This window comes from Dendroctonus ponderosae, unplaced genomic scaffold, assembly GCF_020466585.1.
Source record: "Dendroctonus ponderosae isolate FM_Combo_2020 unplaced genomic scaffold, Dpon_F_20191213v2 Dpon_F_20191213_1, whole genome shotgun sequence".
NCBI lineage: Eukaryota > Metazoa > Arthropoda > Insecta > Coleoptera > Curculionidae > Dendroctonus > Dendroctonus ponderosae.
In genome coordinates, this window is record NW_026017110.1 from 19,501,814 (window position 1) to 19,514,983 (window position 13,170).

General features: G+C 32.5%; 2 protein-coding genes across 2 annotated transcripts in view; one reads left to right on the top strand and one right to left on the bottom strand.

Annotated features, from left to right (window-relative positions):
- Nucleotides 1-9,306, top strand: LOC109535463 (myrosinase 1). Its single transcript, XM_048664779.1, has 12 exons — nt 1-109; nt 802-932; nt 2,358-2,451; nt 2,662-2,752; nt 3,655-3,818; nt 5,313-5,485; nt 7,067-7,161; nt 7,265-7,434; nt 8,066-8,212; nt 8,468-8,561; nt 8,615-8,718; nt 9,102-9,306. The coding sequence occupies exons 1-12, from the start codon at nt 69-71 to the stop codon at nt 9,214-9,216; spliced, it is 1,419 nt and encodes a 472-aa protein (XP_048520736.1). The 5' UTR covers nt 1-68; the 3' UTR covers nt 9,217-9,306.
- A 240-nt stretch (nt 9,307-9,546) lies between these two features.
- LOC109535466 overlaps nt 9,547-13,170 on the bottom strand; it is a 7,650-nt gene continuing 4,026 nt past the window's right edge. Inside the window, exons 2-3 of the mRNA XM_019901382.2 lie at nt 12,081-12,337; nt 9,547-10,641 (exon numbers count right to left, since the gene is read on the bottom strand). Of these exons, the coding sequence (XP_019756941.2) occupies nt 10,502-10,641; nt 12,081-12,337 (397 nt within the window). The 3' untranslated portion in view covers nt 9,547-10,501. The remainder of the gene's footprint in view (nt 10,642-12,080; nt 12,338-13,170) is intronic.

A 13,170-nucleotide genomic window follows, 5' to 3' on the forward strand; every position in this document is an offset into this window, starting at 1 on the left:
TACTGGCTTTCATAAATAAAACCGTGCCATTCGTTGCTTAAAACTTTGTTACGTTTTTACTCACTATCATGTTAAAGCTTTTGCTTTTGGTCATTTCTATAATTGCAAGGTAAGTTGATACTCCATTTTTAAAACTGATGTTCATTAATGAGCGTGCCGCATAGAGTATCAATCCCTGTTAAGGATTTAGTGCCTTCAAAATTAAATTTTTAAACTGTAAATATTTACTTACAGAAGTTTTGCACAACATTTCATTTAATATGCTCACACATCGTAAAGAAGAGTGGGATCTTTAACATGTTCTCCATGAATCTCGAAAATTTTCCACATATTCGGGGGCAACCCTGTAGGTATATGAAAGGTGTAATTAAAAATGTGCCTTAGTTCAATTTTATTGTTCAGCCATTCGGCTGAACTCATAGTGCAAAAATTTGAAAAATTGAAATAGAAACTTTTTTCTAGTCGGAGAAAGAGATTGAATTCGTAATATGAAGAGCGTGGGACTATTTTTCGGGCCATCATCACCCTCAATGAAAACCAACATATTTTTTGGTCAACATAATCAACAGGTTAATCGCAACATCGACTTCTAAGGATTTTTTTTCGTTTTCTGAGTAAAATGAGTAAAACATTTTTAGTTGACAATGTTTCTGAAGAAACTGTAATTTCACAATGTCATCGCTGTTTTTATTTTCATACCTTTTTCTAAAAAAAAACGTCTTTAACGGTTAAAATTTCTGTTACCGCAGTTTTTCTGCTCTTCTCTATTCTCTAATTATTCATCGTACTTCAATGTTTTAGCTCTCAAGCTGACAAACAAATTCCGCAAGACTTTCTAATTGGAGCAGGAACTTCGGCGTTTCAAATTGAGGGAGCATGGAATGAAGATGGAAAAGGAGAAAGCATCTGGGACACATTTTTACATGACAAAAGTAAGAAAACATATATTATCTTTAATTTGTGAGAAAAATACGATTTTTCCATATTGACGATTGGGTAACTGCAGAAAATGTTTTACCTTTTAAGCATTAGCATTGTTATCTTGAATAATTGTCAGAATTAAAAAGCTACTTTTATTTAGATCAACGCTCAAATATAGTTCTCTCTCTTCTCTGAAGATTCTCGAAAAACTCTCGGTTTGCCAGTATTCTACAGTAAAACGTTAGGAAAAAACGCGTTGCTTAGAGAGAGTTTTGTTTAGCCAAATTATTCACAGCGAGAAAAGTGACGAGTTGTCCGAATAATTGATTATAAACTTTCATTTGTTTTGTTTGGAAAAAAATCCAAGAAAAATTATTGGGTTTAGTCCAAAATTCGAATCTGCAAAAAGTTCCGACGTTCCAGAAACAAATTACAAAGCTGTTCAGGAGCCCAGTGTTCCAATAAAATTAATTTTATAATTTTCATAGAAATTACCTGAAGATTGTCAGTATTTTAAGTTAAAGTAAAAATAATACGTTTTTTTGCCGTAGAAAGAATTGCTTAATAGAAAATTTGCTAAAACTGGAATGACATGAAATTTTAAAGAAACTTGAAAAATCGTCAGAGCGATGAAGGTGGCGATTTTTCATAGTAAGCTCTTTGGTCGTTTTTTCAAGATAATCTTCATTACTTAAGGTAAAAAACTGAATAAAATTTGGTTTTTGGGCCAAATTCAAAGCTCAACATAGTTTTCTAAGGTTCCTGCAAACCGATGAATGAGGCGAATTTTAAAAAGACTAATTATTGTCAAAAATTTTATGTAAGTACAGGGTTGCATGAATAATCGAATCGTTGTAAAGTTTATTTCAATTAAAGGTCTGCCAGAATCCGAGACTTCGCGGGCTTTGGGTCACTTTTAATGCAACCCTGTATATAAGATTTTTACCTTAAGTCGACTATGATGTTTTAACTTTCACATGAGCGAAAGAGTTTGAAAATCGATCCACGAGCAAAAATGGTATCGCCGCAAACAGCAAATGGATGTTTTGAACACCGCGTATATACAACAGATAGTTGAAAAATTCATTCTTCAAAAATTAAAAAACCGTTTCGAGGTCTTTCTTTATGTCTTTGGTGTTGAAATCTATAAACATGTTTATTTATATTTGGGGAATATGGGACAAAAAGTATTTTTTTGAGCTCATTTGAGTTAAGGCCTTTGATCTTGAAATCGGATTTTTTTTTAGTTAGAAGCCTGCCGAATTTTCAGATATTTTTCAATGTTTCATTTTCTACCCTGTTCTTGAATAACTACATTTTTGCAAAACACAAGCAAGGGCAAACTTGTCTCTGTAACATTTATTTTTTGAGCAGTTCAGTTGCATTAGTTATATTTAATGAAATTGCAATCAGTTTAATTATAAATTTATGTATAGACGCTCAAGAAAATGGAGACATAGCATGCGATTCTTATCACAAATGGGAAGAAGATGTAGCCAATGCCAAGGCTTTAGGACTGGACTTTTACAGGTAATTTCAAAAACCATCAACTGATGCATATTCAGGAGGAGACTTTGATTTGTTTGTACTTTTATTAATATAATAGTTCTTTATAATATTAGACCTTTAGTCCATGGTATTGTTTAAAATCAGGACTCCTAAGTTTATTCAGTTTTTACTACAATTAAATTTCTCTAGTCTGAATTTCTTGGGTATTTCAAAACAGAGTTATTTTTCCAGATTCTCCATTGCCTGGACCCGAATTTTACCAAATGGCACCCTCAATAACATCAATCAGCAAGGAATTGATTACTACTTAAATCTTATCAAGGTAGGTACTTATTGGCATTTGTTTTGCCTCTTTACTGTAGAACAGCAACATTGTCATGGTAAACATAATTTCTAATAATATAAATTATTTAACACTCAATAACAGAATAAAATCAGATAACTTACTCAAGAACAGAATCTAAATAAGTCTATCCGTGTTGCTCATAGGGACGATGAGATGTACGATATACTCGTACACCATGTACTTATATTTCAGGTAGTTACTTAAAAATAAAAAATAAATTCGTGTGAATTTCCAAAAAAACGAGAAACTTGATAACAATATTTAAGTTCATGCAATTTCGTACAACTCGGGTGGGCGGATTGCGAGATATTCCAGACTCTTGTACCACACTGTATATACTTTTGCTGCTTATTGTTCCTTGTGAAATTAAAATGGAAACCAAAAATACACATGTAGATAAGTAGTTCTTCAAATAAGCACTTTGATGTAGACAAATAAACGAAAACAAATCGGATAAATAATCAAAACTCTCCGAATTTTCTTGTACCGTTACTTGAAATTGATACTGAAATTATGAATAGAAGATAAAAATGCGAGTATTTTTAAGCTTATGAATGAACTTTGAAAAATCACTTTTATTCTTCATCGATCAAATCAAAATGCGTTCTGAGCTTTGATGCTTAAACGAAATGTGATATGAAAGAAATCTATCATAAAAATGTTTTATATCATATCATAAAAAGGTTATTGCGTTTAACAGGAAGTATCAAAGTTATTGGTCGTTAAAGGCGAAAGCCTAAGTAGGTTCAAATTTACTTTCTCATATTATTGCGTAAAAAATCAACATTTTATACCTCGATCTTAAAAAGTACAGAAAATATTTAATAGGCAATTTGAAGCCACGCAGCCGATTTCATAAGATTATATTTGGTTTTCAGGCCCTAAAAGCTGAAGGTATTGAGCCCATGATAACAATTTACCATTGGGACATGCCACAACATATTTACGAACTAGGAGGTCTCCTCAACACTCAATTTGTTGACTACTTTGGGGACTTTGCAAGATTAGTATACCAAAATTATGCTCCATATGTTAAATATTGGTAAGTGGCTACTTTGTTTAAGTGCTTAAAAATTATTATTTGTTAATTTGCATTACTTTGAAACACAACAGATTTTTTGAACTTTAATTGATTATCAATGTTTTGAAGTGATGGAATTTGTTAGTGGCTCATTTCCGCATAAACACTTACTTATATTATTTTCCTCTCACTTATCTTTCAATTGAGCTGAACTTTAAAGAATTTCAAGTGGTTTCAACGGTAGAAACTTTTTTGCGTAAACAATTTTCGAAATTTTCTTATGATTTTACTATTATAACTAGTTTAATGTTTTGTTAACAGGAATTTTTGGAAGAATGTATTACTCCAATAAGTAAAGTAGACTAAAATTAAGTGTGGTGATTAATATCCTAAAAAGATGTTTTATTTCGCTCATTGATAGAGAGGTTGTTTCATAAATTTATGGATAAAATTTAGGGGTGGTAAGAAACATCAAGGCAAAGGTTTTCAGGCAAAGAATGACACGCCCAAAACGCTGATAAATGCAGTTAGATCCTGTACTTAAGAAAAGACCCGAAGAGTACATAAAAATTGCCGATTATTATTTTTTTATGCTATAAATTAACTTAACGAGTGAAAACAATCGATCAATTGTACTTGATAGAAAGTATTTTTCTTTCAGTAACAAACTGTACAAATGTATTAGAGTTTTCATATATTAATTAAATATAATTTTAGATACTATAAAGCGTCCCGGGTAACAAGTTTCGTCGCCACTGATAGAATAAACTTGAACAACACCGGCACGAACAAAGTAAAACAGTATGAAGTCGGGAAAAAATTACGGTTTTTTTGGCAAAAGGCTCGGATACGCCAATTTTTATCCAAAAATAAGATTTTTTATACAGGGTATTAGAACCATCAACTTCACTTTTTCAAATGGAAGCACCTATTTTGTATTTCAATTTTGAATTATCCATTGACTTCCAAGTATGATTCAGCTACCATGTCCAATACCTAAACTCAACAGGACTCAAGGACTTTCCGAGGTAAAGAAAATAATTTACAGGAAAAATAGCAAGATACAAGAAGAGTTTATTGATCGCTTAGGATATCGTGAAGCCGCAAATAGCACAAATTTTGAACACATAATTTGATTGTTGGACTGTTTCTTGAAATAAATCGGTCCTTTTCAGAACTGCACAAATTTGAATAAAATCGTCGCTTTAATATTTGATAGGTTCAAACGAAAATTTATCAGTAAATGTTCAGTTCAATTATCGCAAATGTTACCTGAATCATACTTAGAATTCAATAGAGAATTCAAAGTTGAAATAAAAAGCTGGTGTATCCGAACATATCACACACATACAAAGGCAAGAGCGGAATAGAGATAACATCACCGTGATTACGAAAACCTTTCGTTTTCGCACATATATTTTGAAAGCAGAAATTCATATTTTGATGTCTTCTACCACTCTCAACAGTTTGAGGGTACTTTTTTGCAACACCGTGTATATAAGTATTTTTTTGTAGGTTCACAATTAATGAACCCACTTTAGTCTGTAATGGAGGATATGGATCCGGCTTTATGGCTCCAGGATTGCATTTGATTGGTGATGGTATTTACCAATGCGGTTATGTACTATTACAAGCGCATGCCAGAGCTTATAGAATATATGAGGAAGAGTTCAAACCTCTGTATCATGGTAGGTTTTCCCAGCATCGCACGTGGGGCAATCGAGACATTTTTTCATTTTCACTTAAATCGAATTTTTCTTTAGAACTGCGTAGGTAATCTTGAGTGTAGAAATAGGAATCTTCTAATGATGAGCATGATTCTGATACTCTAGTGAAACTTTAAACCTCCAAGTAAAAACCATGTTTTCTGTGTTTGCAAGTTATTGCTTCATAAAATATAAAAAACTTGCAAATAAGCGCGAACGCAAAGCCTGGAAATCTTTAGAAAAAACACGTCCGTTTAATTTGCATTATCTTGTTAAAAATATATAACCCAGGAACTGTTTTTATTATTTTTTAATCCAATTTCGCTTCAAATAAGACATTAGGTAACGAATTAAAAAAGTAAAGTTACACAGTAGTTTCTTTCCATGTGTAGACAGATTGAATGATTTTCCTTGTTTTGCTCTGTAACATCCAGCCCATCTTATCGATAGAACATAATGATCTCACTCCTTTCAAGATCCATAAGTGTCTTGCCAATTATTTTGCGCACGAATCATCTCTGATGTTTCCAGTATTTGCTCATTTTTCGTGCTTCCTGGTCAAGCTTATGTAATGGAAATAATTTTTGTTTCGTAGAGTCTAGCATTATCTTCAATCCCTATGTTTACTGCTCTATATGGTGCTGCTGAGACAAGCGACTGCTCTTTTTTTATTTATAGTTTCTCACCTCACCTCCGTTTTAACATATCCGGACCGGAGAATTTCTATGACGAAATACTTGAATTTCATTTCCAGTGGCATATTTTGGTTATCTATTTCTAGTTTGCGTCTGTGAGGTGTTCTGGAGGTGGTCATGCATCTAGTTTTGGTTACTGATTAACTTCTTCATTGTTACATTAAATTCTTCTTTCACATTCTTCTTCACTTTCTGCTCTCAAATTTCGGTTTTGTCCATATTTGAGCCTTTGCAAGCCACCAGCTTTTAGTTTACTCGCCTATTTCATCAGTTTCACCTTATCGGATGCCATTTTCTTCACCGTTTATCTTGCTGGAGCCTCAGATTTTAAAAAACTAATAATGTTTTGAGCTTGAATTGACTTTGCCTGACATATTTTCAGTCTTTAGTGATTATTTGTGGTAATTATTTGTTTGTTGTATGGTAAATTTGTTATATCTTCCAATCGTACCAATTTTTATGTTTTGTTTTTCAGTTTCATTCGTCTAGAATTATGAATTTTCAGTTGTTCTATAAGACTGTCTTTTTTGTATTTATGAAACAGATTACGCACTGAAAAAAACTTAATGTTTTAGAAAATCAGCTAATGTCCACTCAATAACATTTTCAACCGGCTGATTTTTCGAAATTTAGATGGAGCGCATCTGAAACACTGATCCATCCTTCTGATATAGTTTTTTTGCAAATTTTCCAGTTTTCAATAACAATACATTTTTTTACTATTTTTTCTGTACTCCTAAAACACCCCCAAACAACACCTCCAGAGGAATGACGCCAATTTTGAATCACCCTCTATATACATTTGTTTTTATTGGCTTTGTTTGACAGTATTTTTATTAAATTAATATTAATAGTCTAATACTTATAGGCCATGTTGGGCTGGTAATCAACTTTGACTGGGCCGAGGCAGCTACTGATAGTTCTGCAGATTTAGAAGCTCAAGAACGATACATAGAATTTGAAGTAAGTACAAATAACTTCAAATCGATAAGATTTACTTTATAGCGTTTGCATCTTTTGATGGGAATTATGCAGCAAAAGAAACTAATTCTGTAACATATTTCAGCTCGGCTGGTGGGCAAATCCAATATTCCTAGGAAACTGGCCACAGATTATGATTGATCGCATTGCTGATAGAAGCAGATTGGAAGGTTTCGCGAGGTCTCGTCTACCAGAATTTACTGAAGAAGAAATCAACTATATTAACGGAACCCATGATTTCTTCGCACTGAACACGTTAGTATAACTTGCTGCAAAACATTTATTTTTTAAGTCTTTATACACAGAAGCTCTTCTCAACTTACACACAGTGTCAGAAAGCTGTAGTGCCATTATTTTAAATTATGACCCAAAAAATTATTTATTTTCCGTATTAAGGATTCAAATTTGCTTGGTTTTCGGTATGAAGTGTTATTAAGTCGTCACCTCAAGCCGTATTTGTTTTCTAGTTTTCGTTTTTTATAGTGAATATTTCCAATTACCTTCCAATTTTATCTAAAGAAGCATATTTAAAGTATTGAGTTTGAATGCGAGAGACGGAATATTGATAATTTTTTACCTTTTAAAAGCCTCTCTTCTTAGAACTATTAACATGAGAGGTTTCCACCAAGAGTATTTTTTTAAAGATTGTAAGTAATTTGCATGCTGATGACTAATGAAGTCGATCCAATAAGCTGTTTCTAATCAAAAATTGAAAAATACCTTGGATACAATGACAATAAAAATCCTTCACATAAGATATTTACTAATATATAACTGGAAAAACAATCAACAAAAAATAATTTCCATTCAGAATCATGAAAACCAAAACTAACATCATGTATATGAACAGCTACAGATATTTCTAAATGAACTTCAAATTTTCCAGTTATGGAGTGGGTCAAGTTGAAGATGAACCCGAACCGGAAATCGGTGAACCGTCTTATGTATCAGACGAGGCCGTTCGTTCCGTAAGAAGCAATGACTTTTATTACCCCGAAGGCCTTAGAACCTCTGTAAATTATATCAATCAAAAGTAAGTTATCCTGATAAACGATAGCTTATCCTGTTAAATCTTAACAAAGCTAATCATTTTTTTTTTGCTTAAACCTTCAAATTCTACAACTTTGCTTTGCCAATCAAATACAAATATTCTAAATTTGCATTTAATTTATTGTTGCAAATGCTGCAATCAATTCATTATTATTTTCATGTTGGGTAACAAACATATGAGCGATGGTGTAACATTTTTTACACAAACAAACACAAATTATTATTTTTTTCTTTGCAGGTATCAACCCAGAGGAATCATTATAACTGAAAATGGCAAAGGAATTAGGCAAGGAGATTCATTAGACGACCAAGAAAGAATAAATACGATAAGAGTACGATGCAAAAATGTAATTAAATCGATCGTATTTAACGTTTTTGTTCTTAGGACTTCATGAGCGCATTAGTTGACGCTGCTGTGGAAGATGGAGTTAATGTTATTGGTTACTCAGTCTGGTCTTTAATGGACAACTTTGAATGGGGATCTTATGAGTAAGTGTACATGTTATAACCTAGAGATTGTATTCACATTTACTGAAATTACTGAAATAATTGATTAATGGATTGTCATAATACGCCGCCCTACATCTTTGAAAAACGCTGAAATACTAATTGACGCTTGAAAATGGATATCGCTTTTGAAAATAATGGTAAAGTTTACCAAGCAACATCTTCATATCAGCATATGTGCAAAAAAAACGAAAAATTGACCAAACCACTTAACTGATTTCTAAAACTTTAAATTTCTTCCTCGTGATAGAACTCGTTGTGCTACGTCCAAATATTGCCAATCTATTTAATAGATACTTAATTTTTTTTTTATGTAAATTAAGACACACATTTTTGAGAATCAGAAAAAACAATGTTTTTTACAGGTCCAAGTTTGGCATCATCCAAGTAGATTTCGAGAGTCCTGATAAAACACGAACATGGAAAGAATCTGCAAAATGGTATCAAAATGTTGCAACCACCAGAATTTTAGATGTTTAAAAATTCAATGTTGATAGAATCCAAATTTTTTTTACAAAACTTATCTCTGCTTGAGCTACATAATAAAATAAAGTTACATATGAAGATAAATAATTGTTATTCCTTAAGAAATCGGTTCTCGACCCAATCGGTCTTTCTTTGGGTCTTCAAACCCAGATATGTTTTGTCGTGCACGATCAGTGCGATGTCATCAGCATATCGCTCCTACATGCTGTAGGCGATTTGTCTTCGTAGGAGATTTGTAGGAGATCCTTGCTAGGAGGAGTAAGATATAATATGTAAATATTTAAGCAATTTGCAGAAATCAATTGGGAACAAATTACACACCCAAATATCAAAATAATTTATTCGTAAATGAATAAATGTAAGAGCAGCTCAAATTTGAACACAAACAAAATGTATCAAACGCAGTAAAAAAAGGCTACATTGGTAAAACAGGAGACATGTATATATTATATATGAATAGACAAAAGCCGGCTGCAACAAAGCATGAAGCCAATCGAAGCTTTGCTACCTATTAATTAATTGATTGTTTACATCTTAAAAAATACATTAGGGATACAAAAATAAAATTCAGTTCATTTGAGAAGTGATAGTTTGTAACATTACTAACTCGATTTATTAAGCCGAATGTTTTTACCACATTTATTTCTTTGTATACCTAACTGTAAACCTTATTTACTAGGAACAAAATTACTCAATTGATGTAGCAGTAGCAAGTTTGGGTGAAAAATCGTGATTTGTACATTAAACTTTTAAACAGGTCCATACAAAATTTCCAGAATTATACCAATTTTCTTCGGTTATTAATATTAAATATTTAATTTAAATTATTAAATATTATAACATTTAATATAATATACATATTGAAATAAACGGAAATCAAATTGTAAATATGGCTTATGAATTTAATTACTTAAGGACACAGAAAGTGGGAATTTTGCTAACTTTTAGGAAATTTTTCGTATTAAATTCGAGCAAAGAAAAATAAACTTATCATCACAAAATACTTGTTACCTAAGATGTAGCAACACATTTTTGTTATATACAGCAATTATACACACACGATTCATTTTTCAATTGAGCACCATTCGTAGCAATGCAGATGCGCAGCTTTTGCTCAAGTTTACGCAGAAGGAAATCTCACTTAACATTAGTGCTAATGCTAATAATGATATTCGCAAACACCAATTCGTCAAAGTATGTTCTGTATTGAAAGATATGATTAGAGCAGAGCAAAATGCATTCGGATTGCATTGATCTTCAGTCAATTTAGAGATGTTCATTAAGAATCCAACTCCATACTTCCATCAAATTTATTATCCAAACACTCATAATCTAACAAGTTACTTGTAGAAGGTTTAGTTTTATTTGCTTCTATTTTGCCTTTATCTGCATCCTTAAAAGAAGTACTTAAACATGAATCTGAAAAAAAATGAATGCAATGAAGCATGTATTTTTGCAGATTGGTTTTATTTTTTATGAGAACAAATAAAAGTGAGTGATTTATATCTGCTAACTTGACAAAAGTGGTATTTAGTCAAAAAAAAATACGAAATAGTTAGTATAGGAATCTTCAGACTAAATCAATCAAAAACTTCTAATAAATTATCGACTTTAAGTGAACGATTTTCATAATACAGTTGATTAATGGTTACAATTTCGATGATTTGTGATTCCACGTTCCTCAACCAGATCGACGAGTTTTCCAACGCGTTAACAACTACTATACAAAACTTTCAAAAAGCCATAGACTGATCGTTCAATAATACAAGCACGGGAAATGAAGAGAACATACTTCCAGAAATGTATATGAAATAAATGAATATAAACGCGATATACGATATACACATGTTAATGTACCTCGAATGCGAATATGGAGAATCCTGAACACTTAGACTTTTTCTTTTAGAAATTATTCTTTCTTTAAGAAATTTCTTCACGAATAATGCAGCGTTTGCAAGAAATGGATTAGCGAATAGAAAGAAAAGCGATTCATGGTATTTTGAGAATCCTTATAAAACTACACAGTCAAATCTTTAACGCGGATTTTGAGAGAAAGTTTAGTGTGAAAATATTGATAACATGCTGATTGTTCAGACTTCAGTCAGTCTTGCATTATTGTTAAATCAAATTTGTTCATCTAGAAATATGTTAAAAAATCAACATACAACATGCATGCGGTACCAGCACGAAGGTGCGCACTTTCATTTACCAATTACACTTCAGTACCCGTCTTCAAACCTCCGAAAAGGTACAGGTTTCGGGATTGCTATTTGAAACCGATTCTGGAAGCGCTTGAGATTGGCACATCTCGAAATCTACATTTGTTTACATCATAAACTCGTTATAGCTCTGATTGGAACATTTCCAATTATACACTATATATATATATAGTGTATAATTGGAAATGTAAGAATTGTAAGAATCTATTCTTCTGTATTATGAAAACGGATCACTTCAGGCAAAAAGTTTATTCAAAGTTTTTACTCGATTTGGTCTGACGATTACGCATATTAAGTAGGGGCTTTAGGCCTGAAACTTATACCATTCTGAAAGTCTCAATAATGCAAAAATAAAAATACGTGTATGTTCTAATCCGATTCGTAATCTAAATTAAAATTTGCGAATAGCCTTTGTAAGGGATAAATTTGAATTTAACGGATATTGATGCGTACATGCTTAGAAATTTGTTGAATGTTCATCTGACTAGTCTTCTCAGAACTGCAGGTAAGTATATCAAATGTGTTTAAATATTGAAAAATTGTTTAACTATAAACTTCTAAATTAAAGAAGTTGTTGGAATTTGAAACGTCTCTCCCGACGTCTCTTGGGATGTCGTAAAGTGGATAAGGAATACTTACTAAGGCTAGGTATTATCCTACTTTGAGGTGGCTGCCAAAGAACCAGTGCTGTACATGGTTGGTGTTTAAGAAGGCCAGGTGGAAGAAGAGTCATAATTGGATCTTGCAGCTTGCGCATTTCTTCACACATATACAGACGTTTATTCTTCACCGAGTCAGGCTCAATTGGTAATAATTGAGTTTGTGAATTAATGTGCAGCTTTGACATGTGTTCAGCCATTTGTTCATCAGTTACGAGTTGTTTGCAGGGTTGGGGCCTAAAGGAATTAACGAAATTAGTTTTATGTACGTTATTTTGAATTATAAACAAATAATATTAAGAATCTTAATTTTGCATAAAATCTATTTAGTCAAAACAGGGCGATTTTTAAGATTACTTTTTCTTCTCAACAGGAAATAGAGCTCAACCGGAGAAGATAAATTTGTATTTGCCATTTTTTTACATTTCAAGAACCATTGGAGCGAGTTTTTAATCTTGCACATTTTTTCGCTGTTTTAACACAACCAGAAAATATATTTTCTCAAGTGAAGAGCGTTCTTTCAAGAGCACACAAATCCACTCACTTCGGGAGTATTTCCACAATTTCTATTGATTCCACAACTCAGAATCGCTTTTGATTGACTTGTTTTATGCTTGTGTATTATTTGTGTCCAATATAAGAAGGGACAGAATGGGGATATCAGAAACCGTAAATGCCTAATAAATAAAAGTTGATTAAATGGGAATAAAGGGTCGCGTCGAAACCTTCGTACCGATAAGACGTGTATACAGTGAACCGAAAACAAAACAATTTTTTCTGTTAATGTGAATGTTAGTCTGTAAAAGAATTTCGAGAATTCGTCGACACTTCGTCGTCGATTTAACTTAAACTACAGGGTTACAGCAAAATAAGGATGAATCCTGGGAGTTCGCAGAAGTCCGAATCGGACTATGCCTCCCAGGACGGCACTTCCATTAAACCGGCCTTGAAAAAGCGCGGTCGAAAACCAAAATGCAAGCCGTCTCAACCAACCCCTACAACACCAACTCAAGAAACCAAGAGAATAGCACTAGAGGAGCGTACACCTACCACATCAACAACAAAACCAC

Bases quoted from the DNA above. Each gene is read 5' to 3' on its own strand.
- LOC109535463 (XM_048664779.1), top strand. From the start codon at position 69: ATGTTAAAGCTTTTGCTTTTGGTCATTTCTATAATTGCAAG. The intron at 8,213-8,467 runs GTAAGTTATCCT...TTTTCTTTGCAG, and splicing joins GTAAATTATATCAATCAAAA to GTATCAACCCAGAGGAATCA. The intron at 8,562-8,614 runs GTACGATGCAAA...TTTTGTTCTTAG, and splicing joins AAAGAATAAATACGATAAGA to GACTTCATGAGCGCATTAGT.